The sequence below is a fragment of the Rhamphochromis longiceps genome, linkage group LG13 (assembly GCF_057381845.1).
Source record: "Rhamphochromis longiceps isolate RC_006_pf linkage group LG13, R_longiceps_female_GT1.1, whole genome shotgun sequence".
Taxonomy (NCBI): Eukaryota; Metazoa; Chordata; class Actinopteri; order Cichliformes; family Cichlidae; genus Rhamphochromis; species Rhamphochromis longiceps.
The window spans coordinates 22,515,347-22,542,681 of NC_140569.1; the positions used below are offsets into that span (position 1 = coordinate 22,515,347).

Consider the following 27,335-nt stretch of genomic DNA (forward strand, 5'->3'; position numbering starts at 1 on the left):
ATAAATTCTTTACAAATCCTACCATGTGGATTCATGGATTTTTTTTTCACATTCTGTGTCTCACAGTTGAAGTGTACCTCTGGTGCAAATTACTGACCTCTGTCATCATTTTAAGTGGGGGAACTTGCACAATCGGTGGCTGACTAAATACTTTTTTGCCCCACTGTATATAGAATACAGCCATGGTGAAAGAGTAATGCAGTGTAGTAATTGATTTGTGCCGCTTCTTTAATCAAACTAACAAATTATAATGTAATACAATATGTAGATTTCAGTTGTAAAGTCATCTTTCCTTGCTGACGTAAAAGTGTCAGTTATGTCTATATGTGACGGGAGTACAGTTTCAAACTTTTCTTGATATTGTTTTCTCTCTTGCAAAAAAGGAGTCATGTTAAATATTGTGGCTTTGTGCATATATCACATTTATCACTCCAATAAAATAAATGCATAAAAAATAATGCTTAAATCATTAGCCCATATTTGCCTGGAGAGGGCACTGTAGAACAACACATCCACAGGTCTCGTCGTGTACCTCTCTTGTATAGAACAATTCCAACACCTGTAAGAAGAAAAACACGAGCAAAACAGGGAGGAGAAGCAGCGATTTATTGAAACGTGCACAAACATAAATTATATAAAGAAAAACACACAGTAAGGTAGGCTTCTAACAAGTTTGAAAGTCAATATTTGGTGTGATCACCTTTATTCTTCAACACAGCCTGAAATCTTTTAGTAAAGCTTTTTTGTCATTTCTTTAAATAGTCGTCAGGAATAGTTCTTCCAGCTTCTTGAAGAATATTCAAAGCTCTTCTTAGTATGTTTGCTGCCTTTTGTTTTGTTCCCTGTGAAGATGATCCTACACTGCTTCAACATTTTTTATGTTCAGGCTCCAATCCATGACTGATAGTGTTCCACTGTGCGTTTTTCCGTCCAGGTATTCTTTCACTGTACCGGCATTCTATTTGGGATCACTGTCATACTATAAAAATGAATCCACAGTCAATCAGATGCTTTATAGACAGTATCACGTGATGGATCAAAATCTTTTCTGCGTTCATAATTCCATGACTTTTAACAAGATCCACAACACCACTGGTGGAAATGTAGCCTCCACTCTGTTTTACAGATGGCTTTAGATACTCTGTTGTACTTGTCTCCTGACCTTTTCCATACATATTGATAATAACTTGAGCGGTTACCACAGACTTTTAGCACAGTTCTTGTGTAATTTGTCATACCTCAGTCTTTTTCTTGACAGCCACCCATCCACTGAGACCATTTCTGATGAAGCTTTAGTGACCAGTAGATGGATCAACTGAGTGCCAGATACATCTCTGTATCCTGCATCAGGTCTTTGCCGGATCTTTTTTGATATGTATTCAGTTCATTACTTTCAGATACTATTCATCTGCTGTAGAGAATGTTTATTTGTTTTGTTTAGATTTTTTTTTGTCTTCCACTTGTTCAGTTCCCTTAAATTCTTTTAAGGACACAGCGCACACCATGCTCAGATATGGCGAGGCTTAACAAATGAAACCAAAACATTACCGTATGGGTTGCAAATGAGTGAAAAAGCAGCTGATGTCACACAGCCTGTTGCTCAAGATCACTTTAACTTTACTTTAAAAATGACAAGAAAGTCTGGCTCCTTGGAAGCAAAATAAAAATAAATGATGGAGGGCTGGCTCAAGACTTTCGCACATTACTATAGAGCTCAGTTTGATCTTTTACTAGGGTGAACCAGTAAAGCAACTGTAACCTAGTTATGATGACCCCCCTCCCCCAAACCCCCATTACTCTTTATTCATTCAGCCTGCTGTCATTACACGAGCATTACAGAGCACAGACACAAAAGCTTCACATCTACAGTGTTTTGGGAACTAACCCATAAACACTCACCAGAATTTAAAAATAATAACTTTCCATAGAGTTCAGGGGCAGAGTAGTAGCGCTGGCATCACCACACCAGGAATAGCAGTGTATTTTATTGGGAAACCTGAATTATTAATGGCTTCACAGTGGGCTGGACTGGAACCACTGACAGGCTAGTTCTGGGTGCATGTTTCACACCAGCGCCTGAAGTGCTCTTCATATGGTCACACACTTATTTAAAATGCTGTAGGCTCAGCGATGACTGTTATCATGCGAAAAAGGAGAAAATTATGTTTAGTTAATGCTGCATGTTCTCATTTTCTTTTCTTTAAAATACAAAAACATCCTGTGCAGGGCTGAAGCTACAGTCAGCTTTTATACCAGCATTTTATACACTATACAAGGTTCAGTTATCTCACGCACTGTCAGCCACCAATGAAACAGGTGCAAAGTGTTGTCTATCTTACAGCAACGCACGCTCCATATAGAGATGACACAATATTTTCTCGATATGAGAGCCTCATCTGATCATTTCCCACTCATTGCCCAGTCATAAAGGAAAACTGAGGTTAGAATCCTCAATCTAAACACCCAAGGCAGTCTTTAAAGGCCACTATCAGTACCTCCAAGACCATGTTAATGTGAAGACCAGACGGCCTGCCAGTTAAAAGCTTTTAAAGCTAAATGGACCTAAAGGGAATTTTCCAGTGAAGTGTGAGGTAAAGAGGGACAGGTTGAGCAGCTCTGCATTTTCTGTGAAAATGGGTGTAATTGACAAAACCACAGATGCCATTTAACTGTAATTCTGTCCTTCAGTGCTAAGTACTAAGCGCTGAAGAAGCTCGCAATTAGCTCTATGCATTATTTGAGATATGGCAGTGCAATAGCAGGCTTTAGTGCAATAAAGAGCAAAACACAAACACACAGCTGTTAAACTAAGAAATATAATTTATTGCATAAAAATTATATTTAGTTACAGGTAAGAAGGCTAGACATTTATTTACAATTAGTACTTTACAGAGATGAAATCATGTCACTGAATCCATTTAGTTTTAGTTTTTTTTAGTTTTGTTTTTGGGTGTTTTTTGTAAAAATGTCTGTCTTCTTGAACAAAGGGTAGTTTTTTTCTCTCTTTGACGGGAGCACGTTTTGAATCCAGTACAGCTCCAGCATAAATTATCCAGAGATATGGCCAAAGATCCAGCAGACACTCAAAAAATCTGGACAAATAAACACTGTACTCTACAGCTAGTCAGTCTCTGTAACAAGACTTGTGGAAAGAAAAAAAGTCCTGCAGTGTTCAGGGATCCAAAGTACTGAACAGATTGTGTCCAGGTATTTTTCCTCAGGGCAAAGACCTGCAGGGCACGAGGTCATCATGTCAGTCGCTGTGCCACTTTGTTTTCCCACGTGTGCTTTTTTGTTTTAAGGTAGCAGCTTTCTTGGTCAGTGATCCAATTGTTCTCCGGATGGAGAATCCCCACACAGACTAGCATCACCGAAAAAATGTTAAAACTACTCCTAAACCAATTTAGGATACAAAATCAAAACCCTGTCAATGTCCTGATCTGAAAAAATAGAATCTTACTCTTCCAGGAAACAAAAGAAGTCAAAACGCTTCACTTTTTCTTATGTACTTGCATAGCACTTACAAAGAGAAATGACAGATCTTAAGAATGTGCACATACTGTACGCGCACACCCACCTGCCCACACACATCCACTCTCACATACACACACACATATGCGCACACACACGGTTCATTCACACAAAACAGTGACATGACTCACTGCTGAGGAGGAGGGATACTGCCTGTGTTTTGGTTCTTGTGGTTGTTTTAAGATATGAACACTTTTTTTGCTTAGAGGGATAAAAAAGACTCAATAACACAGAACTTAGGCAAAGATAATGTTACAGACGAAAGCATTTAAGCTGGCGGAACAATAGTGACAATGCAAACAGATTGAGGACCCTGACCACAAAGCAGGCAGATTAAAAGAGTTGAGAGAAGGGAGGCAGAATGAGCTACAGGGCGATGCATGGACATATGGACATATAGATAAGTGGGGGACAGAGAACAGATTGAGGTAAGTTTCACGGTCCCCTTGCTGCCCATTTGATTCAAAGCAGGGCTATTCTATCCTACAATCATGTGTGATCTCGGGAAATGGCCTTCAATTACAGCAAAGCCTCCAAATTACAGCGTGCAGCAAATTCATCAGGACACTTGACCCCCCGTCCAATCATGTCTTACAGATTATATTTTACATTTTTTGAATTGATGCACAAGATTTAAAAAAAAAACAACCCAGAAATAAACATAGTTTTGTTATTCACAAGAGAGACATCCACTGTGTCCTAACTCTCCAATTTTGGCGTGCTCTACTAGGATCAAAAAAATAATACACAGCAGATCAGTAGCCTAAACAAGCACAGATGTTAAAACAGGCTCTACATGATCGTAACACCAGTGACAGTAAAAGGAAAAGAAACAGAAAACAAAGAATCCACAAATCTGGACAATAAATGAAAGCGTTCCCCAAAGGAAACTTTGTTTTTGTTGATGTTTTTTTAAGGGATGACCAGAAAGCTCTCCTGCAGTTTATTCTCAAAAGATTGAAGTGTGGCAGAGCGTAAGAGGAATGCAAGGAGAGATGAAAGAGAAACACCCCTGTGAGTCGGAATGATATGCCAAGGCTTTGAGGCGTTTGTTGGTATAAAGAGTCAGTCTAGTTATTCGCCAATTCTGAAGCAAACTTCAAAAATTCGCACTTCTACAACATAGGAGAGGCAGCTTTTTTTTTTACGCCCAAAAAATTCGAACCTTGAGGGTTCGATCGTTACACGATTTGTCATCAGTCGAAGCAGTTAGATGAGAAATCCTAGCCTGCCTGCTTCAGAGCCGATTAATGACTGCTCTGCCTGTGTGTGTGTTGGAGTGTGTGCAGTCTGGGGAGGCTGGAGGCAGGTCGGTGCTGCCTGTCCTTCAGCGCACACATGGCGATGACAATGAAGAAACAAAAGTCCTCTGCCATGAGGTGAGGGTGTTCTTAAATCATGCACTTTCATGCTGCTACTGAAACACAGGCCATCCCGCGTTAGCGTTTGTGTCGTTGTGCGTGCTTCAGCGTGCTGAATACATGAACGTTTCCATTTTTTCCCAAAGCACTCATATTTATATATACAAGCATGGAGCCATTTTCAACATTCAAAGGCAGTCAACACCATGTCTGACAGACAACTTTAGAGCCACTTTATGCCTTGGTACCCTCGGATAGTTTTTTTTTTATACCTCGCAGATGCAACGTTGCTTTGGAGGGCTCAAGCCGAATCGGGTTAGCAGGTGGATGGCACGCATGGGAATATGTTATGGTGGCCATGGAGCTACAGTGGCTGATCTTCTCAGGGCCAGTGAAAAGGGAAATGAGGCAGAGGTAATAAAGTTTATGTGAAGCAACCAAAATGCTCTGTGGGTTTATGATTTGCGCCGGCGTGTGTGCATATTCATTCATAGGCAGGTATTTTCATTGCGGTGGTGGTGAGAGAGGAAAAAAAAAGTCTTGCTCTCTTGTTTCTTGACCAATCAACAATCCCCATCAGTTGTCATGACAACTAGCACCTCACTTTTGCCCATCTCCTCCAGTGCGGTCGCCAGAGAGACCAAGTCTGCGTCACCTTGGTGACATGCTTCCCATAAGTCCAGCAGAACACCTGTGGGGCTGGGCTTTGTGGCAAAGTAGTTCAAATACCTGGATGAAGGAAAGAAGGCGCAAGTCGTGAGAAGAAAAAGGAGAGAGCAAAAACAGTCCTTCATCACTGATTATCTTTTTCTTTTTTCTTTTTTTGGTCATTACTGGATATTGCACATACTGGAGGAAAAACCTCTGACACTCCAATACTGATACCCAGCTAAGCATCATATTTCAAAGGCATGGTTAGATAATTAGCAAGATGGATTTTTGTAACATTATATAACACGCATGACTGAATCATATTTTTTAACTTAATATTCAAGCCCAGCTTTTGAGATTCTAATCAGTATGGGCAGATATAACATGACTTTTCATAGTTGTCTGTCTAAATTTAATTCACTTAAACCCAATTCTAAACTGACCTCTGAGGCCTCTTTAAATCATCTCATATCAGACAATGATGAACACTGCAGCTCCTACAGTCGTTTCAGAATGCAACTCAAGTAACAAACGTGCTTTATCTGACCTGTCAAAGCCCAGACTGTGAGCCAGTAGCCTCCAGTCACATCCTCGAGCGCTGGGTGCATCCAAACTGGCGCAGATTTTCTGGCGGATGGAGTCAGGCAAGCGAAAGGCATAAGGTCCCACTTGAGAGGAAGGTAGGCACGTTCCTCCTGAGGGGAGGGGCGAGTGCGGAGGTAAAGTCTGGAAGAACAGAGGCGTCGAGAAGCACTGAGACCAACCTTTGTATTGATTGGAGTAACTGTGCAGCTGCATTGCAGCGTTATCTGTGTGTGCGCGTGTGTGCGCAAGCATTTTCTCAGACGTCACCATTACCTCCTGGATGTCAGTGTGCAGCTGGAATATCTGTCCCTCCCCTTCCACCTGCCGGACGCAGATCTTACAGGTGAGCTGCGACACAGCCAGGCTGCCTCTCTCCAGGCTGAAGGTGCAATGCAGGGGTCTCTGACTGCCACTCCAAATGTGATAAAACGGTATCTCCTGTCACACAGACAAAAGTGGTAAACAGGAAAAGCCAGGAAAAAAAAGGCTCTCTACCACTGTGATTAAAGCGACCTCTTCCCGAGCAGCACAATCTGGGATCATCTAGAATGCAGTTTCCATTAAAGGTCTGTGCAGTATGCTTTATTTTGATAGTGGGTGTTTCCACCAACTGGGTCTCTGTGCGTTGGAGGATAATTTATTTCTAAATCGCACTGTCCATAAATTAGAAGCGCTATCAGATTTTCTGTTTGTTTATTCAGAAACGGTTCAGACTGCAATCTTCCTGCGAAAAGAATGCAGGAGAGACTTTGAGTGTTTACAGCAGTCAAGTATGCTATAACATTTGTAAAATAGCCCTCTTATTGAAATGAAGCAAGATTACTGTTTAAGCTTGTGTAGTACTGCTCATTATGACAAATTAAAGGAAAAGCCTGAGCACCCCAGTGAGTTGATCTGGTTGTTTTGTTTAGCTGTGGGAGGCATTTTGCTGGTATAATTTTGCAGGCTACTGCACAGTATAAAGTTGGCATGAGCGATCAGCTTCATCCTTAAATGAAACCTTTCTATCCTGGTGGGAGTGGTCGGTCTGTGGATGACAATGTCCCCATCCTTATGGCATGAAAATGTTTAAATTATATGCCATGGTCATCACTATCATCAGAGCTCAAGCCAACTGAACACCTATGGGAGATTTTGGACTGAGGTTTTAGACAGCTCTCGCCGCCACCATGATTAAAACCCTAAATGAGGGAATATCTTTTTAAAAAACACTGTTTAATCACTTCAGTAGACTGCCAGAGACTTTTTAGAGCCAGTGCTCAGCTGCCCTGCAATTTAAAAAGACACCTTAATTTGTCACTGGTCTGTATCAGCTTTTTTAAAGCTTCTGTGTTCTGTTCTCTTCTATTCACGTGCCGCCAGACTGGACTGATGGAAGAAACAAGTCATTTCACAAAGAACATGAGTGTGGTGGTGTTTCACTTAAAACCACAATCATGAAATGTCAAAAACAGTTTAGGTCTGTGACATCAAAAACCTAAATGCTGCAAATCTGCAATGCCTAATGATGTTGATGTGATAAGGTTATTTAGAAATCTGGTGAATATCAGTTGGACTTCAGGCATACATATAATGCATATTATGTATATATATATATATATATGCATATATCTATAACGAGTCTGCTGCATTATGTCACCTGGTACTTGGCCAGAAGTTTGCTTCTCCAGTAAGTGTGGGGAATGTCGTGGATGGACAGTCGCAGATTGTGGTAGCTATCTTTGAAGAGCAGCAGCTTGGGATCTTCCAGCAAAACTCCACCCAGACTCCTCTCCAAATCCAGCACCTCCTGCACAGAAAGCCATAGAAGACGGGCTTAGGGCTTTATTTATTTGGTTTTAGCGCGGGCTCATCCCCTCGCATTGCAAGATCATGCTTTCAAAAGATGCCTAATTAAAATGTGTCCAAATGGAAATGCTCTGAGCTAACAGTTTAAAAGCTGTTTGAACTTTTCCAGCCAGAAATCATGCAGCGGGATGCCAATATACTGCACACAGCGCACTCGTGTTTACTATCCTGGCTGGTCTGAGAGAGGAAAAATATTTTTCCACTGAATCGAACACTCACTTTGTGTTTGGTATAGTTTTTGTATTTTGCTCTACTATTTTGAGCCGTTGCTTCCTGCGGGACATGAAAACTCAATGTATTGCACCAAATTTAATTTGGAGAAATGAGATGGATCTGCAGAGTTGAAAGGGGATGGTACTCCTCTATCGCCCAGAACCACTATGGAAATAAGTTATATTAACTTTTAATGTTTTTATTCCGTGACATGCTTCAATATAATACACCTTGTCTATGTTATTTTCTATTTATAGTTCATTTAATTTTATTTCTTGCTATGCTTTTTGGTTTTGCATGTCCAAGTCTTATGCAGGATCTTTTGTGTTACATTATTTTTTGCTTCGCATGTCTTCAGAGTCGTGTTATATCTCTCTTTAGTGACATAATCAACTCAAACAAGGGTATTTTTCAGCTTATCTGATGAGTATTTATTTATTTTTAAGTTTACACACCTTTGGAAGTCCCACTGTATATGTGTATGGGTACCATGTTTTGCTAAGGAAATAAAAAACGTGGAATAAATAAGACCTAATTAATTTTGGAATGTTTTCGAGTATAGGAAAATGCTTCGGGAGAGCAGAAAGACAAATGAATAGAAAGCAACAGAGACAGGAAATCGCAGGCAAGCAACAGGGTGAACAGCTTAAAGTGCACGTGAGGAGACAGTAATATAAACCCACACAGATGCATAAACATGAGAGCAGCACCTTGAGTGCATGTGGGGTGTCATGGATACAGTAGATCCGGAGGCTGTAATCCAGGGAGAGGCATGGTGCGCGGGGGGCGAAGAGAGCCAGCTGCAGGCGCTTGCAGGCAGGCTGTGGAGGGCACGACTGGCCCACAAGGCCGTATGTTCCTAGCTGCTCCATGAGAACGTGACAGCACTCCTCCTCCAGCTGCAGGTAGCATGGGGACGACAAAGTCTCCTCCCCTACAGTCAGCACCTCCTGAACAGGGATAAAAGGAGCAATCAGTGACACAAAAAAAGAGCAAAAAAAAGGGAAGGCATTCATCATTTGATACCAGCGTGAGGCTCTCTCACCTCCCATGCTCCTTGATGCGTTTGCGTTTTCAGTGTGAGAGTCCAGTCAGGTGTTGGCGTGTCTAGTTGGGCACAGTGTGGCAAAGTAAGGGCAACGGGGCGATTCAGCAGCATACCAGATGGACCACAGCTCACCACAGGACTGAGTACAGTCTGACTGCCCTCAGAGGGTAACCTGTAGATATCACACACATGCACACGCTTCATTTTTAAAAGAAAATGGCAGATATGTTTGGAACATCCTAACTTAAATCAAACACCAGGAACTACCCGCCGTGGTGAACCCTTACGAATAAGGGAGCAGCTGAAAGTAGCTTCTTCAATTTTAAGTTAAAGGCTGGGACAAGTTGTTGATATTTTTATGCTCAGAAGTGGAAGCGAGTCTTGCAACGGAAAGTTTTCTGATTGAGGTGAGACTAAGGTCTATTCTGCCTTCTATGGGTGAAACAGATAAGAGAAATAAAGAATTAAAGAACTAAGGGGCACTCACGTTGTTTTGTCCCACTTGTTGATGATGAGGTACATTTCATAGAACTTCCCCTGGGGGATTGTGCCAGGGGGGACCAGCAAACTTACACCTAAAAAAGAGAAGGGGGTCATGACTTATCTTGTCTTCAATGCATCTAAAGGTGTCTTTAGTTATCACTAGCTACAAATCAGATTTGTACCTGTATTGGGAATAGTGAGGCGTCCTCCTAGATTTCCAAGCGTGGCGCTTGTACTCAACCCAGCCTCTCTGGATAGCGTGTGGGTGTGATACTCTCGCTCTCTGCCCACGGTACCCACCGACTTTAAGCTGAGGATCTCTCCGTCACCTGAGCTTATGTCATTGGGAAGCTCCAGGGAAGAAAGCGTGGAGGAGTTATACACCTTGATTTTCAGGCTGGGCAGGGGGTCCAGCAACGGAGAGGTGGTCATGGGGATTTTGTGGGGGCTGTCGTTGACCCCTTGTTGGAGGGAGAAGAGCGGCCCACGGAAAGCCCCCGCTGTGGCTGTCAGATCTGGAGGAGCTGAGGGATGTAGAGGGTGAGGGTTATCTGTGGGTACGGGAGAAGAGAGGAGCTTATCACTAGAAATGACACGAGCAGGGCTGAGAGAGCCGAAAGTGACGCCAGTGGAATGGATTAATGTTGCTAATTAATATTTGATGGCAAGAGCAAGAGAAAGGACACCATGACGAATGTTTAAAATGTAAAAAATGTAACGCAGTAAAGAATGGAGAGCTGACTGAGAGGAGATAATGGTATAAGAGAATTAATTTATGGGATGATATAAATAGCAACGCGATGATAAAAATGAGCAGGGACAGTGTTTCTATGAAAATAAGAAAAACACGAGAATAGCTGTGGGGAAAAAAGGAATAATGCAAAAAAAAATTGAGTGCAAATACCTGCCGACTCACGCGAGTGTGCATGTGTGTGCAAACTCACCCTGTCTGGGAGGTTTGTAGTTGCCAGGGTGGAACGCGGTGGTGAGAGCTGATGAAGAATCGGTGATGTCTCCGTGGAGATGTCGGCATCTGCGGCGGTATGCGAGCACTCCCACGCACAGTGCCATTATTACGCTCAGCGGCAGGGCCACGAGAACCGTGTAGACTGCTACACCCATACCTGGAGCCAGGGCTGAAAGAGGGACAGAAAGCCAAAACATCATCAAGAGACTCAGATGAAAACACACATTTACATCTGCAAGGGAAAACCATGATTGAAGGAAGCATAATGTATGGCATATCATCTGATTTACTACATGCTGTAGAGTAAGCAGAATAAATTAGTCATGGAAGTCTAAGTTAGTGCTGAAAGCATTTGCTGATTAATTCATTAGTTCATCATCAGACTAAAAACAGAGTCCTGAACATAAAAAATATATTTTAAAAAATCTTTTTTTTTTCTTATATAGCTGTAAATCCAATTTGTTGGGGGTCAATGTATTGAGTGGGGTAAAAATAACTTTCCTAGAACTCAGGAAATGACCTCTAATTAGTAATTAGTAACATCTGTTATTAATAAAAAAAAAAATCAGATTTATCTGTGTTAAAATAAATCAATTTGTGTTTTCAGCCTTTTTAGATCAGGGCTGGCATAGCTGCTCACTTTTGTAGGTACGGCTGTTCAACTGTTCTTTAATGCAAATATTTAATCAGCCAATCACATGGCAGCCACTCATTGCATTTAGGCCTGTGGACATGGTGAAGATGACCTGGTGAAGTTCAAACTGAGCCTCAGAATGGGGAAAAAAGGTGATTTAAGTGACTTTGAATGTGGTATTGTTGTTGACGCCAGAGGTCAGAGGAGAAGGGTCAGGCTGCTTTGAGCTGATAGGAAGGCAACGCTACTCAAGTATCCACTTATTTCAACCAAAATTTGCAGAAGAGCATCTCTGAACAACACGATGAATCTTGAAGCAGATGAGCTACAGCAACAGAAAACCACGCTGATACCACTCCAACAAATAACTGAGGTTACAATTCACACAGGCTCACCAACCTTGGGCAATAGAAGACTGAAAAAACATTGCCTAGTCTGATGAGTCTCAGCATGGATCCATGCTGCCTGCATCAGTGGTTTAGGCTGCTGATGGTGGTGTAATGGTGAGGAGGAGATTTTCTTGGGACACTTTTGGGGCCCTTAGTAACAACTGAGCATTTTTTAAACACCACAGCCAACTTGAGTATTGTTGCTGACCATGTCTATCTCTCTGTGACCACAATATATATCTCAATATTGAACAGATCTCAGATCTGGTGACAGATCCAGTATAGCTCCTTTGGGATGTGGAGGAACGGGAGATTCACATCATGGATGTGCAGCCAATCTTGTTTAATCTATGCAACGAAGAATTAAAGCAGTTCTGAAGGCAGAAAGGTGTCTAAACTGTTATTAGTAAGGTGTACCTACTAAAGTGGCTGTTAATGAGTTTAGCTAGTTCGTTTCATTTCTCTTTAAAACAGCACTGGCACAAATAGCAGACCGACTCAACGCTCTAGTTGCTGCACTTGAATGACCTCCCCAGCATGATTATGATCTAACAGATGGGGCACAAAATACTCAGCCCGCATACCACATGGGCTAAAGTCCTAAGCAGCAAAGGCTTGAGCGCTACTACCCGACAGGACCCCTACTGCATGCTATTGCATTTACCCGCTCCCCCTCCCCGTCTATCTCAATTTGCACCGTCAAATCAATTGCCCCCAACCCCTAAAAACCACCTCCTCCCTTAAAAACGGCTCTTAAACATGCTATAAAGCTTCACAGAAAGTTTAAAGGGTGTATCGACTAGAGTTACGGTCATTTTAGTGCTCGCCGTACTATTACAGCTCAACATAAACATGTTGTCCAGGAAACTGAAAGAGATCAATTAATATTGAAAAGCTTCAAAGAGAAAATACTCCACTGATCTGATATATTAAATCACCATACAGGCCATTATGTGACCAGTAATTGCATTGTCTTTTCAATGATATGATAAAATTGACTGTTTCTGCAGTCTGAGACTTTAATCCCCTGTTATAGTGTTACTTTCCATAAAAAAGATAACAGTGAGCTGCATGCAGTAAGCAGAGGAAAAGAGAGCCCCGTTATCTGAGCATATGCAGATACTCTGAGTATCATTGGTATCAGGGGAGAAAAAGATGGATTTATTCATACCTAGAAAATCAGGCAGCTTAAGCCTCGTAGCTTTCGCTGAAACTTAGAAATGAATTTTTACACGGAGCAAAGCCCGTGGATTTTCTTGCCCATCTGTTCCACTGGAAGTGCATTAAAAATGATGATGATTATGAGGAATGGGCCCAATAATTCTTGTGGCTTTGGAGTACTTGTGGACACTTTGTTGTTTTTAAAGACATACTTTACGATTGCTTCACTCTGGTCTGCCTGTCACTATGCACCATGTAGTCAGTTTAAATATAGAAATCATCCCTGAAAGGCCCATTAATAAACAGCTCCTCCAGGGGGTGTTTGGCCCCAACTTCACCTGTTCCCCACCGAGCTCCCTCCCACGTCTCTGGCTGGGTGATTGGTTGTGACTGGTCAGCAGGCTCGCCACAGCCAGACCCAAACCAGACACGTGAGGGAGTCGCGCCACAGTAGCAAAGAAGAGAAGACAAGGAGCAAAGTTGGCGGGAGACGAAGAGGAGCAAAAAAAAAAAAAAAGGAGAGGGAGAAGGAGTAGACGGCCTAGATAGACTCACAGGAGGAGAGAGAGCTAGATGAGAGGCAATTTGGCAAAAGGGACAGGAAGAAGTTAGATAAGGTTGTGATTTGTAGAGAGGACAGAGGGATTATAAGTGTGTTGAGGAGGGGAGAGGAGATAAGGATAGCAGTGCTTTAGGAAAGAAGACAACCAAAGACACTACAGAGCAGCGGTTAGAGCTGAAGAGAGGGTGGAGGATAAGAAAGCCGGAGGCAGGCAGGCTGTGGAAGAGGAGAGCTCCCATGCTCACGTGGCGCGATTGAACCGAATCGGACAGCCGTCCACACTTATTACCAGAAACGGAACAATAGCGAATTAGGTGCATTACTAAGGCTGCTCTCCCCTGAGTCCACATCACATTGAGCTGGAGGAATTACCATCACTTCAAATGTAAACTATATCACAGATTAACTGAGAGTCAGACAGAAATCAAGGGCTTTTCTCCTGCGAGCGCTGTGCTTCTACCACACAGCCTATGGATCAAGGAGTCTCAGCTTAGAGGCATGTCATTTTGCTCACTCCATAACAGAGTTGTCATGACGGAGTAGCTCTCGCTAAACCATTCTGGGCAGTATGTGTAATTACACCAGCATTTTGTAATCAGATACTGCTTTTTCTCCCCCCCCTTTACAATCACAATAAGCTTCTGTACAAAAGATGAGACATGCTAGGACTGAGTCAGCTCTGAAACCAATGTTACACTTAGTCAACACACTAGACAAGCGTGGATAACAACACTCATAAGCAGGCTGGACAAGAAGGTGAGGCGTGTCTACGCTGAGCGTGATGCAAGCTGACATAAAAGCACGGACAGACAGGCAACACAAAAAGCTGCACGCATTCAGCCCCACGTGCTAACGCAAGGTGTTAGGAGTCCTAACCTGCGTGAGCAGAGAGACACACGACACACACAACGCAAAAGGCAAGCGGCGCGAAGCGGTGACAGAGCAAAGTCATGGGAAGGTGGACTTACGATGGCTTGTATGTTCAATAGAAATCTTTTTATCTGTTTGAACAGGAGAAAAAAAAACCAAAAAAAAAAAAACATAATGTAAAAAATGGGTGGACTGGTTTGTTATGCAAATGAAAGATGCAATAACATAATACAAAGCCAAAACAGGAACGTAAACAATAGCTCAATCTGTGAACATAAAATGCATACTACAGGCAAGAAATGACAAATTCATATTAAACAAACAAACCTCTTCTAGAAATGTGCGAAAATGTGAGATAAATTTCAGCATAACTGTTTATTTGTGGCATGAGGAAAAATAACACTCTGAATAATATCAGTATCATATGGATGAGGCTGCTTCAGAAAATGAACCAGGACTCTGGCGGTTGTGTGGTACATGACTGACACCAAGTAGACTGAAACCTGAATGTTATCCTCTTCATCCTATGAGGACAAAAAAAACATCTCCGCTGACGGGAACAATCATTCCTACGATAACACCGGCGTGAATCATCACCAAGTGGTTTGAGGAAATATGGAAACCATCTTTCAGGATTGTGTTGCTGACTAGATCTCAAATCAAATAAGCGTCTCTCCGTGGCATCATCAGAACGCACAAATGGCTTCCCCAGATGCTGCCATTTGTCCAATTGCAATTAGAATCTACCAGGATGCGATGAAGATGAGGGTTTGCGGTGTCTCAGAGCATTTGCACATTTACGACTCGGGGTATTTAGCCGATCCTCGGAGGGATTAACATTGCGTGAGCTAAAGAGTCTGATTTCTGATTAAAGCGTGCGAGGGATGCAAAGAGCTCTAATATCATCAGGTGTGTTTGTGTTTGTGACCACGGGATAGTCATACATGATGTGCTGGGAACATGAATAAGTCAGTCAGTAACTTGTAGTTTGCAGACTGACACATTTACAGATTTTCGACAGCACAGTGCTTCTCATCCTCGCTCCCTGTCAGAGCCACTCGAGTGCTCGTTTTCCCCCCCGATGGCCTCCTTAGAACGCCGGCTACGTGCAGCCGGATCAGACAGCAGCGTATTCCGTCTAAAGTGGGTGCTCTGTGGAAGCTTGTTTATGGCAGGACTCGCATGTGTGTGTGTGGCTGACACGGCTGACGCTCAGCATTGGTTTGAGTGTGCATATGATCCCCCCTGCGACACACACACCTTCTGCAACCCAGCTGCACGTGCATTTAGAAGGTTTGTCTCTGCATACTTGGGCGTGTTTGCATCTCTGTGTGTGTGTCTTTTAAGCGTGTGCTTGAATGTATTTCTCTCGCCCTGCCTTTTGTGGATGTGCATCTCTAAGATTCTAATGCGCTGTCAGCTGGATTCCTCCCAGCTCATCACGGGCTGCACATTGGGTGTCAGCGCGAGTCTGACTCACTCTCATATGCTCTTCCCTGTGCTAATTTTTCGACTTGGCTGTGTCATGCTCGCTTCCCACTCCACGCACATCTTTCACTTTCCCCCCTCTCTCTCTCTCCATCTGTGGTTCTTTAGATGTGGATCAGTTGCCTGCTCTCCTTGTGAACCTGAATTTTTCCTCCTGAAACATCTGTCTGCGATTTCCCTCTCTCTCCCCCCCCCTTTTTATATCTCTCACCATGTTGCAGTGGCTCAACGCCTCGGGAATAAAGTTTCTTACCAAATAGCTTTGAAATATAATATGTCTTATAAAAGTGTGAGCAAAGAAATCCGCGCCTGCGAGATCAATTCAACAACCACCTGAAGGAGAAATTATGCTGTTAGGGAAATGACCCCTATGGATACATCAATAACACCATCTTCTATCAACTATAAGCATCAGTGAGTGAATTCAACAGATGGTGGTCTCTATTAAAAGGCAGGGGAGAGTATTAGGTTACATTACATACATGAAGAAATACATATACATAAGCCAAATATTTACCCAGCTTTGATGTTTAACATCCAGTTCCAACATATTGGACACTTACTTCTTGCACATAACCCCTCAGTGCAGTTCTTGCTCTCCATCATGCTGCCACTGCAGTGCTTTCCTCCATTTATGGGTGGGGGGGCTTGACACTCTCGGCTGCGCCAGTGGGTGCACTCTGTCCCACAGGCGGACCACTTTGCCCACTCAGTCCATCCTCCATCCACTGGAATGAAAACAGAGATGTGAGTCACTTTACAGTAAGCCAACAGCAAAACAGTTTAATCGCTTCGGGTAAAGGGGAGTTGGGCATGCTGTTATAATGCAGTCTGATGCATATGTAATGGCTCGAAGTGCATAATTTAACAATTTTGCACAAAAAAAAAAAAACAACATTCTGTGCTTTGGAGTTAGGGTGGTCTAGACAGGATGTTATGTGACTGTACAACATTGCACTGTGTTCCCAGTGCAGGCACCTCTTTACAGTGAAGCCACGGCTTTCGTAAGAGCAAACACTCCTCTGTGCTCTTTGGGAAAAGTTATGATGGAGTAAACAGTCGTCTGGTTTTCTCTAACATGGACCACAACCTCAAATATGATCAGACAATGTTTATTGAAATGGAGAATGGAGAAAGCAAAGATCTAGGCCTGGTGTCTAATCAGGTACTTAGACTCGATTGCATTAATCAGGCATCCAGAAACACTGGGAGGATTTCTTTAAATCATGATTTGTCTTTCAATGAGCATCTTAAACAAATGTTACGGTCTGCTTTCTTGCATTTGCACAATATCTCTAAAATTAGAAACGTCCTGTCTCAGAGTGATGCTGAAAAACTAGTTCAATTCAATAATTCATCTAATTTATTATTGTCAGGCCACTTTAAATGCTCCCTGAAAAGAGCTTTTTTCTCCAATACTGGCTTCTCTTAACTGTTAAATCCTGAATGGACATTAAATCCTTCTCCTCAGATACAAGGTCTCGATGAATCAGGCCCTATCTTATCTTAAATACCTCATAGTACCGTATCACCTCAATAGAGCACTTTCAGATAAATTATCTCCAGCTGAGGAACAAAACTGGCAGCTGTTTGTTTACTTAAAATCTGAACATTTTAGAAATCAACAAATGAGTATCTGGTCTTCACCTGGGCATAGCGTGGTGCAAGTTACTCTCTGTACCGGCGGGCCCTCACAGAAGGCTCCTCCGTTCAAAGGGGCCGGATTGGTGCAACTGCGTGTCCGACGCTGCCAGCCACGCCCACAGCGAGCGTTGCACTCCGACCACTCCGTCCAAGAAGACCAACCTCCGCTCACTGAGACGCACAAAATGAGACAAAGTGAGCAAGTCTGAAAGTTAATACGTGGATGATTTTTAACATTCATGACAATCACTTTATCAACTCTTGCTATTATATTTAACATACATATCAGTGAGTGATGGCCAGGATCACCTCCTGAGGTATATTTACTGAAATCTGTCTACCACACTTACACCAATCAGGTGCAACATTAAAACAACATGCTTGATATTGTGTAGGGCCCTGATAGGAGATTTGATTTTTCAAAGCAGTGCATTGGCAGTGGATGCTTGGGATCATGTTGCTTGTAGGGTAAAGCTGTGCTTTTGGTGCATGATGTGGGTGCGATTTAAGTATTTCTTGTGTGCATCGTTCACTCTCCTGGTGGGAAGAGGCTGCTGCAGTTGCAGAAAGTGGAGTTGCTTGGTCTACAGTAATGTTGGTAATAATATTCTAATAATCATAAAAGTAAAAATAATTTAAACTCGTCCAAAGATCAAAGGTTTACTAGCAGAACTTTAAATTTGTTTTAGTGGTTTAACTGCTAATATACATCTACTGAAAAAATTCTACCATTAATTAAGTTTACTGAGTATTAAAGATTTACACAAGAGGGGCTAAAATTACAATTCATTGTTTTTTTCAGTCAGTTATTGCTCAGCATATTGAATCACTAAACCAAAGAACCAAACAGATGATTCTGATAATGGCTACATGCTGTCACAAGTCGAATTCATAACCAGCATTTCATAGTTTTTTTCTTTAATCCAAAGCAAACGTGTCATTAATGTGAGGAGGTGTGAGGTGTGGAGGGGGTGCGAAACGGATGTGTTACCATAAACAATAAGCGTAGCTGTGCTGCTGCGTCTTTTGGCAACCACATTTCGAGCCACACAGGTGTAGTTAGCCGTGTCCGAAAGTCTGGCCTGCTTGATGATCAGATCGTGATCAATTGTGATCAGAAAATTGGAGTCCTGCGATGGATCAATGACGTCCTCATTTTTCAGCCAGTCAACCTGGAGACAAGCAAGAATAGGCCGACACATACCGCTGAAATAAAGATGAGGAAGCCTCAAAAAGGTTATGAAAGTTATAATTATCCAACATAAAAAAATAAAAAAATAAAATTACAAATCAGGCGCTTCACACTCACAATGAGTAAATATAGAAAACAAGAAATTAGCTCTCACAGTCTCAGATGCTCGATGTTATTTTAGTTTTGACTCAAATGTTTCTTTGGCAGGTATTTTTTTTTCACATAAAATCAGCAGGTGTGCATGCATAAATATGAGTCATCTCACCACGCACAGAGCCATTCAGTAAACACGGTAAACCTGCAGTGTATCAAGCCATCACAACACAAAGTATTGATCAAACATGCAGTCAAAATGTGATTGTTTTTGCCAAGCAAAAACACTAATTTGTTTCTTCTCTCGAAAAATGTCTTTCATTCACTTTTATTTTGACTAATTTTTGCCTTTTTAATGGGCAAAAATCCATAACTAACTGATTACATTAACAAAATTGGTATAATTTTATAATTAAACCAATTTGCTTTTATTTTGAAATTTACGTAACGTGCTTTTTATGTCAAAATTCTCCTGGTTAATAGGTATCTAAAAAGAAAAAGACAGCTTTCACAATACAAATGTGGGTAAAATAAGCAATTCAGATACAAGGTTTTACAGTTAGACTAGCTTGGTGTTAAAACATGACACAAGCATATTTCTTTGCGTGTTTTAGTGACTCTTTTATTGATGGTGTCAAAATGTCAGCATCTCGCCCTTTACTTTCTTTCCTTTTGTTTTATGCTGTTGCAGATTGCACAGCATAAATCTGAAATCAAAACAACACAACACAAAAGGATTTGAGCTGTTTATTGCTCATCAGAATCAAGAAGAAAAATATGAGTGTGAACGTGTTGAAAAGGCTACAGAAGAGGAACAAATTAGCCCCCCTATGAAAAATTCATTCTTTAAAAGTATTTCCAAAGTGCCGTTAAACAGAGCAAGGAATTTTTTAACACAGCTTTTCCAAACATGCGTGTCTTTGTTTGGATGCTTATAATATTTTACTTTGCACATAAATACGATTTTTATTCAGAAAACACAAAAACTACCAGGGTCAAAATGATTAGCTCTCCCAATGCTAATGGTCAATTGTGCGTCCTTTTTGCTGCATAACAGCCTGCAGCCTGCAGTTCAGATTTCATGGTCTTCTGGCATGGACCTTCAGTTCACCCCACAGATTTTTCATTAAGATTCAAGTCAGAGTTTTGTGCAGGTCAGTCAGTAACGTTCACTTTGAGCATTTGGAGGTAGTTCTCTTTGAAAGTTTTCTTTCAAAATCTTCACATATCCATTTTTGTTCCTGATTCCTTCCATCTTGTCAGGATTCTTACTTTCAGTCATACTCAAGCATAATACTCCCACCACCATGTTTCACGATGGGGTCACTGCTCTTTGGGTTGTATGTCTCTCCTTTCTTTCTCCAAACATGAGCAGCGCTTCTGCGGTTAAAGCGCTCCAGTTTCATCTCATGTTCCTGACGTCGCTAAATCATTCACTAGTGTCTTGGCAGTTATTCTGGGGTCTTTAGACTCATCTCTCACTACTTTTCTTTCCAGAGCCTTTGAAATCTTTTGCTTCCTGCCTCTCCCAGGCTTGTTCTGTACTGTATGGCTCGCTTTGAATTTCATGATCATACTTCTCCCTCCAGTTCTTGACACTTGGAAATGCTGCGATAACTTTGTAAATCCATCTCCTGCTTTGCGAGCATCAACAACTCTTTTTCTTAAGTCTAAACAGATTTCTTTTGTTTTTGCTGTGATGCTTTCTCAAGTGACAGCTCAAACCCTTGCTGAAGTTTTTATGCTGTGTGTAAATTGGACGATAACCCTTAGTTTTGTAATACGCCTCAATAAAAAGGTCAGTTTTTCAGGAGGCTAATAATCTTGGCTTTTATCACTTTTTTCTGAAATAATTCTGTTATTGTGTGCAAATAGAGATAATTTATGCTCTCTAAAGAGAGCTAGTATGTGTAGAAATGCTGTAATGTTGAAAACCCTATGCTCTTTAAAAAAAAGTCCTTGGTAAAGTTTTGACAAAGACTTTAAATTTCATAGGGGGGTTACAAATTCAGTCCTCATCTGTAGGTGATGAGAGTGACGGTGGGGAGAAAAGCATTTACCTCGGCAGCAGGCATGCCCTCTGGGGGGCGACACTGCAGCAGCACCTCCTGCTCAAGACGCACCTCCCGCCCCAAAGGCTCCTGTTCAAAGTTTTTTCTCAAGTCTACAGAGGGCGACACACATGCAGTCAGCAGTTAGTGAAGGCTGCCCTGTGACAGCAGAGAGTGACACTCAGTTTATCTCAGCGACACTGCCTGTCACACGCACACACACACACACCAGGCAAAGCCCCCAAAAGCCTCAGTAACTGTGTCATTTTTCCACACTCCAGACTCTCATAAACATGCGACGTGTCAATCACACCGCGCCCCACATTACCACCAGGGATCAAGATGGAGTGTTACGGCAATTTATTTGCATATATACTTAAACTGACGCGTGTGACAAGGAGAAAGTTGAAAACATTTGCCCTTTCGCTGTTTCTCTTCCTCTTGCTCTCTCACTCTGTCTCTCACACGCATACGTGCAGCATGTGCAAACACGCCGCCTTGATACTGACATGCAATGCGAACGTAGGCGCGGCTGCTCTTGGTGGTGCCAGCTGAGCTCCAGGCCACACACTGGCACCAGTAGTCCTCCAGTCCGAACAGCTCCTCCACCTGGGTCCTCGACACTGAGATGTCCACCTCCCGCACCACCAGGCCTGTGCAGAGTGAGAAAGGGAGCGAGAGAGAGAGAGAGAGAAGAGAGACACGGGAAGAGCAGGAGAGTGAGAGATTAGTGAGGCACATTTTTCACAGTGCATATAAATAATGCATTGGGTGCAGGCCAAAAGCAGTTAACGTGCACATAAAATCCTATAGGAGCTAATGGATTATGTAGTTGAAAATGATGTTAGTAATTGAGGATGATGTTTATGTCTGTAAAATACAAGGTGACATTACTGTGTGTGTATGTGTGTGTACAGTGTGTGAGCGTGCAGGTCTTCACCTGTGATCTGGTCCAGACTCTCTCTAGTGACGTGATCGTTTTGGTTCACCCACTCTCCGTTACATTTGAAGTAGATTTGGGTGGCGGGTGACGCCCGGCAGCGCAGCTGGACTGGACGGTTCTTCACTATGAAAGCATCCTCGGGTTCTAGCAGGAATTCCGGGAGAGGTTCTGCCGGCGCTGACGGGAAGGAGTCAGGAAGAACCTCGGCCTCGCTGTAGTCGCTGCTCTCTGGAGAAAAAAAAAAAAAAAAAAGGGGGGGGGGGGAATAGAAATTATTTACCGACCTGACAAAAGAGCAGTGCAGTGAATCTGATCTATGGCAAATCTGCGGCTTCTCCTGGTCGCTGACCTCACTGACGAGGAGGTATGGAAAAAGCAAAATGCCAAATTTGTCCATATCACTAACCTATCACACATCGAAAGGGAGAAAATGTCTGTATGACAGCTTATTTTGTGTGCCCCTCTCAAGCTTCGGGGGAAAGCCACTCTGTAAGTGCATTTCAAGAAGACATTTAAGGTGCTGATAGTTTGTACCATCATGGAAGAAGTACAGTGACATTTTTGCCTCCCTGTATAACCAGCAATCTGGACAAGGCAGACCCCCTGCTCTAGTTTCTCTGGAAGAGTCTGTGCTTCTCAGCTGGAGCAGAGAGCCGCTGACCTTCTGCGGGTCAGTCCTGTTGATCGCACATTATCCCATGACATTTTCGATGTGACACGTCCGTCTTGGAAAAGCTGTCAAAAGCTTTTCCTGGCAGGAAGGACACAGTCTTTCTGACCTCTTTTGTCAGACGCGGTACTCTAATGATGATGAGTAGATCCCAAGCAGTATACCAATGATGTTTATTGCAGAAGACAGATTTGTGTATATGGACTGATAATGCGTGACAAAATGCGTGCTATACAGATAAATAGGAAAAGTTGTGACAGTAGTCAAAATAAATAAAATGGCCTGGACAGCTTCAAGAATATTACAATAATGTATAAAAATAAACCGTGCTGCAACTCATATATGTATTACATGAACTCTACCCTTGTGTGCACGAGTGTGTAGGTGCACAGGTGGACTGGAAAAGACCGTGTGACAGCACGGCAGGGATATAAGGGTCTGCTTTGAACATGAAAAGTTAGCACAAAAGTAGCACATACATAAAAAGTGTAGGCATACTTTGAAAGCTGCAATAGGTCAGCTGCTCCAAATGTTCTCTCGTTTTGTTTAACAGCTACACACAGGTGACTAATGAAAGGCAAAACAAATAAAAACTGTTGGGACACTGAACAGCTTCGGTGCATTTTGGCATTTGGGCTACAAGTGCCTCAAACATTTTCCCAAAATATAGTCGCTCATTTGGTATTTTGTTAATGATTCACGTCAGCTTATCTCTCACCAAAACATTCAAAGACCCCTTTAGATGAGAGCCCCTGGGAAGTCAGACACACTGCAATTTAAGCACCACCAGCAAGTAGAAAAACTCTGCAAACGCTCAAAAACCAGAATGGCGGTGATTTGGGGAAGACAATAATGTGACAATAAAAGCTGCAAAAGTGACAGAAACTGAGACTTTTGTAAGGATGAAAAAGCTGCAGGGAATGTGTGTTCTCATCACATGATAATAATCACAATGGTAAATGGACTGGGTCTTATATAGTGCTTCTTCAGAGTTTTTTTGATTAAATGTTTTACTTCCATTGTCTGTTTTGCATTCATTTAAAGTGTTTTACTATTTGCTTGTGTTTTCTTAAGTTGCAGTGTGTTTGACCTCTCAGGGCCTCTGTAGCACTGTCATTTTGGAACAGACCACTACCATCAGTCTAAAAATGACTAGTCATAGCCTAAAGATGACAATTTATACTCATTTGCAGGGACCCTTCTCTATAAGGGGATAATTTGACCTGAATTGAAGCAGGAAAATGGCCCTCATGGCATAACAGCCATTGGATCCCCTCATTGTAGAGATGAGGAGTCCAGGTTTTCCTTTAATTTTGCCCCACTCTAACATACTGGTCCCATCCCTTGCATTTCTGAGGAATACAGGTTCTTATAAATTTTTAATATGTCTGACTTTACAGCAGAAAACTTGTTTTTACCTGGTTGTAAAAATGATGTGGAGTCAATGAGCATTAACGTGAAGAAGATTTACATTTTCTCCAGTCAGGATAATCCAAAAGCTAAAGGCATATCGAACTCGGTGTGCTGTCTTCACTTCACACGTATGCCTACAGATGAATTCACATATGTGGGAGCCGCTCACTGGAAACTGTGCTTTTCCTACACTACAGCCTTACAGCCTTGCAGTTCTCAAATCTCATCCTCTATATTCAGAATGGCTAAAACAAAAGAGAGAGAGAGAGAGAGAGATGCGTGAGCAAATTCAGCTGCTTTTAAACTACGAGATTTAAACAAGGCAGATTTGCAGTGTTCAGTTTTCAAAATGTATCAAGCCTCAACCTGATCAGGTATTCTACAACCAGGGAACAAGAGAAAGTACTTAGAAAGATACCATCTCCTATTTTAGGAAAGTGAGCACTTGCCCACTCTCATCCCACTGTTCCCCTTGACAGATTCTGTCTGAGACATTAGGGAAAGCAAAGCAGAGCGCAGAGCTCGCAGAGGAAGCAGGAGAGAAAAATTGTAGCAGGATTGAAACCAAGGCCAACGAGGATTTATGGTATTCAGGAGGCTGTACCATCTTCAAGTAAAGTCACATCTATATGACTATAAAAGGTCTAGCTGAGGTAAAAGTAGAATTACCAACAACTGAGGGCTAGCCAGAGACAAGAAATCCATCAGCTGCTCAAGGCATTACAGCGATCCAGGATAGATCGCTGTTTTGGAGCGTCTTGTTTTTGACTCTTTTCTCTCTCCCACGCAAACACTTCATTGTTCCAGTCACTGCAATCACCTGTGACCTTAAACTGAACCCTCACCTTTTAACCCACCCAGACCTCGGCAGTGTACAGTAAAAGCAGAAATGCTGACGGTGATGATGAGCTCAACGTGATCAATAAAGGTTTTCAAGTACTTTTTTTCTGTTTCACTGAGCATTAATGCATCGTAAACGATCCAGCTAGCCACCAGTGCAATATTTGTGTCAGTGATGGACACCTTAAAACTAAATTTTACTTTAGTTCAACGAGAGTGGCTTCATCATACTAGACTTTTTTTTTTCTAAATGCCAAGGGCGATCCTCAAGGAGTTTCCGAGGAATACAGCGAAACAAATAGAAACACAGGAACAAACACCCACTTGTTCCTTAGAGCAGGTGTTCGCACTTTTACGTCACTTATATACGCTCAATTAATCATGCACAATGCTGAGGATACCAGCAGGTAAACACAAACAATTATGAATAATGGAAGTTAACACATCAGAACGTGATGCTTAACCATGAACATGAATCGCATTCATTGGCATGCCTCTCTCCCTCTCTCGGTTCCTCTCTCCCTGCTAAGCTGTCGCCTCCAGTCCCTCAAACTTTGTATTCTCTGTCAATAACCAATTGTGTCGCCCCTCCCCGCCCCACTCCCCCGCTCTTTTCCCTTTGTCCGGCATTGATCGCTCTGTGTTCAAACATCGGCTGAAAACACAGCCTGTCACTCTTCAGGCGCGATGAGAGGGGGCACGGAGAGAGAAGGAGGAAAGGCAGAAAAAGAACGGTTGCAGAAAGACAAACAAAAGAGAGGCGGCGGTTCAGCCGGAGACAGAATGGAAGGAGAGCACTGCGTATTTGGATAAACCTCCCTCTCTGTGCCGTGTCTGTGTGTGTGCGCGCGTGTGCGCTCTGAGGCCTGCAGAGAGGCACAGTTTAATTAAAACACTTTTAGATGACAGAGGAAGGAGACGGACAGACAGACACCCTTTTTCTCCCCTGCATCTCTGTCTGGGATAATGGAGCTAGGGGTTTAAAGTAGAACCTGTGTTTTTGGGCCACCATACAAACATCCATCAGAGCTCAGCAGCTGGCAATTTGTGCGGAATGGAGGAGCCTTAAAGACAAGAACTCCTCACCGTGCAGCACAGCAAGTCTTTTATTACTCTAATGACAGACAGCAGACAGCTAGACAGCAAACACAGGCTTCTGGGTATTCCTTTCTAGAGCACACAATTGTGTGAACACATAGGCACAAGTAGACCCAGACACTAGATGACAACCTATAGTTATACAGAGCATTCTCAACCACTCTTATTCATGCATGCTGAACTCATCTGCAAATGAAGGAGTCCCCTCCTTCACGTTTGACTGTGTGGTGAAGTGCAGAGCTTCAGTTCGCCGTAACGGAGAGTTGAAGTGACAGTGGTCACTTCAAGGCAGGACTGCGTGGGAGAAAGACAGAGGGCGTCTGGACAGGGGTGACAGGATGGGAAGACAAGAGAGCTGGCCAAAGACAGGTCAAGAGACACTCAAAGCCAAGTGGTGAGCAGAGAGACAATAAGGCACGCGCGCACACACACACACACACACACACAAATTCACACACACTGGACAGCTATAATAACTGGCAAGGGAAATGAATCACAGCAATGTCTGTCTTTGTCTAAGCCTGTGAAACTCTCTGTTGTTCTCTCTGCCCTCTCTTTTCTTTTGCTCCTCATTCTCTCTCTCTCTCTCTCTCACACACACACACACACACACACACACACACACACATGAATGACTGTAATTTTCTTAGCCCCAGCGCCTCTAGCCAGAGTGGAGTCTAAAGCATCTGTACTTTATCATTACCTTTACAGAGTTAGTCATTACTGTCCCCTTCAGTGCCCTCACTATCCCAACACTGCACTCAGAAGTAGTGGAAAAGCAAGCATGAGAGAATAAAGCACAGGAGGAAGAGTACTTTGAAGAGGTCGAGCGACAGAGAAATACTACAAAAGAGACGGGGTTAAGTTGTGTTTGGCAAGATCATGAAGTTTTAATTTTTTTTATAGAAAAAAAATATGAGTTATATCAGAAACAATCGGCGGTGCAGCATCCCATTGCCTCGTATATGACGTGGCAATGCTTTCCTTCTTGCCCTCCCCTGACTCCAGTCTTCCTTCCCTCTTGCCTCCTGGATTCAAAGCACTTTGCTCTGTCCATTCAACTTCAAATGACATCTTACTTTAATGAAAAATACACATGCAAAGAAAACATGGGCCCAACTACGAAGCACAACCAACCCCAGTGCTGGGTGCTGTACTGGATGCAGCAGCACACCAGCCAGTAATTTCATGCATGATATGAATTTTTCAAATGCTGCTAAACCGGTAAACAGACAAAAATACCCACTGTGGCTTTTCAGCGTGTTTGAATGTGTTTTATTATTGGCCACCAGGCAACATATGGAGAAGGAACCTGTAAGAAATGGGCCCCTTGTTACTCATTCTCATAAACATTTGATGCAAAATATTAATATAAGACACGATTTATTCGTTCTGACGCTAAATCTCTTCAGCGAGGCAAACATTATGGTGCTGGCCAGATAGGACCAAAAGCAACTTGGACAGGAGCTGCGTATGGTGTTTAAAATTTTATCAGTTTTAAATAATCTGACTCGTTTTGCTGTCACTTCTGGTCACTCTGCTTGGCTTTCATTGGAGGCGGAGATCAGACCCTACGCACACAATCTCAGGGAAACAGGTG

At 42.6% G+C, this 27,335-nt stretch overlaps 1 protein-coding gene across 3 annotated transcripts in view; it reads right to left on the reverse strand.

Annotated features, from left to right (window-relative positions):
* Window positions 1-2,802: 2,802 nt before the first annotated feature.
* The window catches only part of unc5b (unc-5 netrin receptor B), a 53,291-nt gene continuing 28,758 nt past the window's right edge, over window positions 2,803-27,335 (reverse strand). Inside the window, exons 2-17 of one of the 3 annotated variants that reach the window (XM_085428487.1) lie at window positions 21,712-21,942; window positions 21,281-21,424; window positions 20,781-20,884; window positions 18,427-18,607; window positions 17,439-17,606; window positions 16,355-16,519; window positions 14,402-14,434; window positions 10,665-10,856; window positions 9,903-10,244; window positions 9,725-9,812; window positions 9,235-9,409; window positions 8,900-9,139; window positions 7,768-7,917; window positions 6,402-6,566; window positions 6,091-6,269; window positions 2,803-5,621 (exon numbers count right to left, since the gene is read on the reverse strand). In XM_085428487.1, coding sequence (XP_085284613.1) covers window positions 5,456-5,621; window positions 6,091-6,269; window positions 6,402-6,566; window positions 7,768-7,917; window positions 8,900-9,139; window positions 9,235-9,409; window positions 9,725-9,812; window positions 9,903-10,244; window positions 10,665-10,856; window positions 14,402-14,434; window positions 16,355-16,519; window positions 17,439-17,606; window positions 18,427-18,607; window positions 20,781-20,884; window positions 21,281-21,424; window positions 21,712-21,942 — 2,723 coding nt within the window. In that variant the 3' untranslated portion in view covers window positions 2,803-5,455. Of the gene's footprint in view, window positions 5,622-6,090; window positions 6,270-6,401; window positions 6,567-7,767; window positions 7,918-8,899; window positions 9,140-9,234; window positions 9,410-9,724; window positions 9,813-9,902; window positions 10,272-10,664; window positions 10,857-14,401; window positions 14,435-16,354; window positions 16,520-17,438; window positions 17,607-18,426; window positions 18,608-20,780; window positions 20,885-21,280; window positions 21,425-21,711; window positions 21,943-27,335 lie in introns of all 3 variants that reach the window. The other 2 variants (XM_085428486.1, XM_085428490.1) reach the window with 2 other exon arrangements.